The following is a 6,000-nucleotide window of genomic DNA, read 5'->3' on the forward strand; positions in this document are numbered from 1 at the left end:
TAAAATAGTAATGATAATAATACTAATTCCAATTTTTACAGATGCTTAATTATTAATTTCACTAATGAAATCTAACATATACTGAATATGGAATGCAACCTGAAATCCTAGTTTCTGACTCTTCTGAGAGGCTACTATTATTTTTAACTTGTCACTCATATCAACCAATGTGAACCTTCATGTGTCTAACTTACACTTGCCAGGGCTCCATTATATGGCATAATTTAATTCCCTAGAACACAGAAATTCAATTTATTTGTTTCCCTATTTAGTGATACATGATTCCACCATGGGCACTATGCTTTTAAGAAGAGGCCAAAAGAATTAAAAAAAAGCCAATTTCTCAGCAAAAATGACATTGGGAGATTTTTTAGTTTAATTTTTCTAACACTTTTAAAAATATTGTAAAATAGTTTTTTAAATCCTCCATCTTTTATAAGGCATCTAAGTATATAAACACACACACAAATATAATCCCAACTATCAAACTACTTTTAAAGAACACCCCTAGTTTTGTCGGCTAAATTGAATATACAAGCCTATTTTCCATTTACGAATAAACTTTTTTAAAAATCAAGGTTTGATGCAGTCTCGTTTAAATCATAATATCCAAAATCCTTTTGCAAAGTTAGCATCTTTAATAAAATGTGGATAATCCCTAATGGTTATAGCTCTAATAAGAAGAGAAAAAAAATAACATCTAAAATGAGACAAATATTTCAACATAGCAATGTTAAATCAACTCCACTAGCAGATTTGGATTTTTTCCAATTATCATAAATGGAAAATAAATCCAATATTAAATTAAGCCTTCACTACTACACATCAAAATCCTATTACATGTTGATAGAAGTAGAACTTTATATGCTTTCATGATCTTAGGTAATATGTGCATATGAATAGACAAGAATAGTATTTTATTAGTGGGGCTAAGAATTCTACTTATAAACTAAGTTTAATTTATAAACTACAAAATTTAAGAGACAGGAAGGATGAAATATTAGTAGTTCTAAATTAGCTAAATTCATGGGGTAGGAAAGATGAAATTAAATTGGGCAGTTAGTTGATGCAATGGATAGTATGCTAGGCTTAAGAGTCAGGAAGATGAGTCTTCCTGAATTCAAATCCATCCTCAGACATTTAATAGTTGTTTGACTTACTAAACACTTATTAATTGGGCAAGTCACTTAATCCTATTTGCCTCAGTTCCCTCATCTGTAAAATGAGCAAGAGAAGAAATGGCAAACTACTCCAAGGATCTTTGCCAAGAAAACCCCAATGGGATGACAAAAAACTGAATGAAGATGAAATTAAAGGTCAGGATTATATTTAACCAAAATTTTGACAGAGCACTGGGTTTGAGTGAGGATGACCTGGGTAAAAGCCCTACTTCTGACAGTAATGAGAAGTGGGACCTCTGGGAAGGCACTTCACCTCGAAGGGCTCCAAGTAACCTGGGTTGGCAGAAGGAGTTCCCCAGTTGGGGTGAATAAAGGCTTCAGGAAAGAGAAGCACAAAAGGCTTTTAAAGGTATAGTTCTATTTCAAACTCTCACTTTACTTTCCTCTGTCCCTATTCTTTCTTTGATTGGTTCACTCTATAGGCGTTCAAAGAGCATTTTCTGCTTAATGTTGACAGAGGCCTCTCATGCCATGTCAATTTTTTTTTTAAAGACAAAACCCATATGGCACTGATCAATGTCAAAACAGTACGTGTTAACTGTGTACAGTATGGGTCCTTTCCAGATTCTCTTTACCTGTAGGAGGGAACCGCTTCAAAAGCAACCCCCCTTAGCCCAGCACATCCAAAAATGAAACTTCTCTTTACAGTAGATATGATTCCTGACCTAATAGGTGACACTGGAAATAAAACGACAGTCTCTCATGAAGCAGCCTCTGCTCCACAGCACCCCAGTGAGTTACGCTACTGTGCCAGCAATGAGGTCTCTACCTTGATTGGAAAAATTTTCATTATGTGGACTAATGAGCCATTGGTCCACACCTGGAATCTTTTTTAACTGTACAGAAACATTCAAATAGAACAGCAGGGAATTTTGTGAGGATTTCCCCCCCACCAGCTGCCCCCGAAAAAAAAAAAAAAAAAAGGATGCTCCTATATACAAGATTGCCACAACAAACTTTCAGAGTCAGTTCTAAATGAAAGATTGGAATTTTTTTCCTTCTAGCTGAACTGAGTCCCTTTTCTTTCATCTCTGACATATGAACCTCCCGTATACGGAGTGCCAGTAATTGTCAGGGTGTTGAATTTGACATATCTTTCGATTCTCATGAGACCCTAATAATCACTCCTTCAGTTTTTTATGTGGCTTGAAATCAATTCATTGTTAACATTTGGAATCTAAATACAACCATCTAAAAAAAATAGTGCCCAGTATAATTTTAAATATATTATTCTCCGCCCCTGCCAAAGTTTCACACTAGAATAACAGTGATGGCTATAGTTTTGAAGACCACAATAGTGGCTTTGGCAATACCACAGTGAAAAGGTTTTACATATGGCATATGGAGATGAACTAACTGCACATGCCTATCATTCTAGAACACTCTTTGTCAAGAGCTGAGAAGGTTATCATCAGGTAGGATATAGACTGGCAAAATTTTAATCCCTTGAACTCTCTAAGGACAACTACTCAGATATATAAAATTTGTAATTGGCACTGGCCAAAATGAGGGAACCAAACTAACGGAAGGGAAGTAATATGTACACTAACTTCCGTTCATTTCTCAGTTTCCTAGTTTCTAAAAATATACCTGGCACATAATTAAAACTGCAGAATTTATCAATTTCTGCAAATATATCAAATAGTAAAAATTAAGGAGAATAACAAAAATTTATAAATGTTTCTGTGCAATTCTGAACCTCCTTTTTCCCTAGGAAATACATTACGCATCAATTATTCATCTGTTCTCCTTTTTTCTTAATCTACATAATATAAATATCTTTTAAATACATGGAGATCAGTTTTTAAAATTTTGCTCTGTTATCTAATTTTGAACCAAATAGAATCCTAAATCAGGTAGGTGGCAGAGTGGATAAGAACACTGGACCTGGAGTCGGGTAGATCTGAATTCAGATATAATCTGCCAATCACTCACTAAACTCTGTTACACTGAATAGATCACTTAACTTATGTCTACCTCATATATTCATCAATAAAATGGGGTAATACTAGCACCTACCTCCCAGGGTTGTTGTGAAACTAAAATGAGATATTATTTATAAAGCACTTTGCAACCCTAAAAGCGCTACATAATGCTAAGTATCATTATCTGTCATTTTCATTAAATCATCTTGGACTGAAAGAAACTATAAAATGGAAAAATTCCATTTTCCACTCCCCAGCTTTATATGCTTTTCTCAAATGGCTTATATATTCCTCATGAAAATCTATTTTTACACTGATTATAAAAAGCCAACTAACTAGTCATAAAAATTTCTACATCCTAGCTCTATAATCAACTTCTGACCTGATCTGTACAAAACTTTCCAAACAATAAGTCTTCTTCCCAGCTGATGTAACATATCTTTCTATGGAAATATTTCATCTGACACGAAAAGATACAAAAGACAGACAGGATGAGTGCATGTGCTCTTTAAAAAATGGCAATGGCAATTATTAATTAATGAAACCACAAATATTAGCATGCTTTTCTTAGAGGACAGAGTCAGAATCTTCAACAATATATTTATTCCCTATTTTAAAAATTAAAATAAAAAACCAAAACTTTGAAGCACTTTGGGAGGAACCAAAGCTCTCTGATTCATAGCTCTTGATAAAAATGCCTTCTCTGTTTTCTTTCAAATCTAGCCATAGAAATTTCTACTCTTATTTCTGCAAAATGGGCTTGTCAACCCAATCCCAAGAGCACAGATTAGAAAGAAATAAATGCTGAAGTAAACAAGTACTGGATGTGGAAGCTACAGAAGATTATTTTTAGGCCTTTTAAAGTGTAATTTTTTTAAACTAGTCTACACACTATTTCCCTTAAGTATTTTTAGGATTCTGGTTTAAGAATCAAGCAAAAAATCTCACACAGTGGGAAATATACTCTGTATTTTTTTAAAGAGACAGATAACATCACAGAGGAAACACCAAAGGAACTATAACTATATTTAAAAAAAAAGATGTGATGGATTTACTTGAGAATTTCAGAACTACTTTATTAACCCTTGAGGTGACAATGTGGAAAAAAGAAACCAGGTATCATAAATTGCTTTCAATTTCACTAAGAATGAATTTACTCAATAAACATAAATTCAACAACAAAAGACAGTCTTTAGTTCCATCAAGCCAGTTAAAACATTTGTGGGTTATTTGTGGAGCTTACAAATCACTTACTCTGTGGACTGGCATTGGATGGAAGTAAGTAGAAAACAATGCTCAAAAATAACCCACTTTTCAGTCAAGAAAACTGAAATTCTAGTAGCTTCAACAATATATATCAGTGTTATACTATGAAAAAGGGAGGGGAAACGATAACCATTAAACAAAATTTATCATCCAGAAATCATTCAAAGGGCTATGAGTCTGCCAGTGATTTAATTATCCATCCTCACTTGTCTCATTATAGAAAACTTTGATATTTTGTAAATATTTAAAAGTCTATATCCCTCCTTACATTTTAAAAACTACATCTTACCTTCTGTACCCTGTAAGATGCTGATTGCGAGGAGAAACCAAAGACTTCGCATTCTGCAACCAGAAGACACCATTATTGATCCCTTTATATTTCCTTTGTATTCCTTAATGAATCCAGTTATAAATGTCCAGCTTCATCGAACCCAGCAGTGTACATCATTGATCCTCATATCTGGAAAAAAAAATCCATCATTTACTATGTGCCATAGCTACAGAATCATAATGCTAAAAATTACAATGTAGGAACTTGACAGGGTTTAAATTTATCTGAAAAGACCAAAAGGCATAAGCATATAGTTTGGTTCTAGTCTTGGGAGGAATCAAGATAGGGTGTGGAAACAGGGCAGAGTTTGAAATCCAAAGATTTGGATTCAAATCTCTATTTTGAAATTTACTACCTATGTGGCATTTGGAACAAGACCTCTAGTTTCTCTGGGCCATACGTGCCTTTGTAAAATGAGGAGGCTGGACCAGATGACCTTTGAAATCTGTTCCAAGTCTAAATCTATGGTTCTATACCATACTGTAGTTGAACTTTACCTCTAAAAGTGCTCAAAGCATCAGACAAATTATGTTGCAAAATTGTGAGGTGTGAATTTATGTAATTTTTTTAACATCCCTGGTGAAATGTTCCCTTTCAATTCGCTTACAAAAAAAGGAGCATTTGAAGCCTACCTCATTTGTCTCATGATTTTAATGGAAGTGGGAAGAAAGGGAGACAGGTAACCTTTAGCTACTATATACCTAAACATTTTCACAGCAATTTAAGCCAAGAGAAAGTAAATAGAGGATTGAGCGTAAGAAAGGTACGAAAGTAGGGTAACTCAAATGGTTTGCATATGTGTATTTAGTCCCAAGAAACTTGAAATCCTGAAGGAATTTAATGAGATATTTCAATGGATGGTCTTGTCTAACTGCACAGATGAACAAGTCCTTGAACCAGTTGTCAATCTTATGGAAAATGTTTAAACCAAGCTTTCTGAGTTCAAAAAAATTCTATCCAATAAGAGAACACTGGCAATGAAAGAAAGCATATATTTTCCAACTATTTCTGTATTAAACTAGAACTATTTCATTCCAGAGTCAGGGACCAAGATGGGAAAATTTTTCATTGATCCACAATGTTTTATGCCCACCATTTGGTAATGGATAAGTTACCTATGAAAACATGGCAGAGGATGAAGTAAAATGTGTTACCTGCTTCCAAGTTTTATTTTATCACCTTTATAAATAGATAGTATGTACAGAAGTCATTACTAATGGTTTTGAGGCATGAGTAAGCCAACCACATTAGGTGTTCAGCTAAGCTATCCAGCAGCAACCTGGCCCCAGAAATTAAC

At 34.1% G+C, this 6,000-nt stretch overlaps 1 protein-coding gene across 1 annotated transcript in view; it reads right to left on the reverse strand.

Moving 5' to 3' along the window:
* Positions 1-4,734, reverse strand: part of ADGRL2 (adhesion G protein-coupled receptor L2) — a 157,477-nt gene extending 152,743 nt beyond the window's left edge. The window contains exon 1 of the mRNA XM_044674853.1: positions 4,662-4,734. Within this exon, the coding sequence (XP_044530788.1) occupies positions 4,662-4,734 (73 nt within the window). The remainder of the gene's footprint in view (positions 1-4,661) is intronic.
* Between the last annotated feature and the right edge of the window lie 1,266 nt (positions 4,735-6,000).

Source organism: Gracilinanus agilis, chromosome 4 (genome assembly GCF_016433145.1).
Source record: "Gracilinanus agilis isolate LMUSP501 chromosome 4, AgileGrace, whole genome shotgun sequence".
Taxonomy (NCBI): Eukaryota; Metazoa; Chordata; class Mammalia; order Didelphimorphia; family Didelphidae; genus Gracilinanus; species Gracilinanus agilis.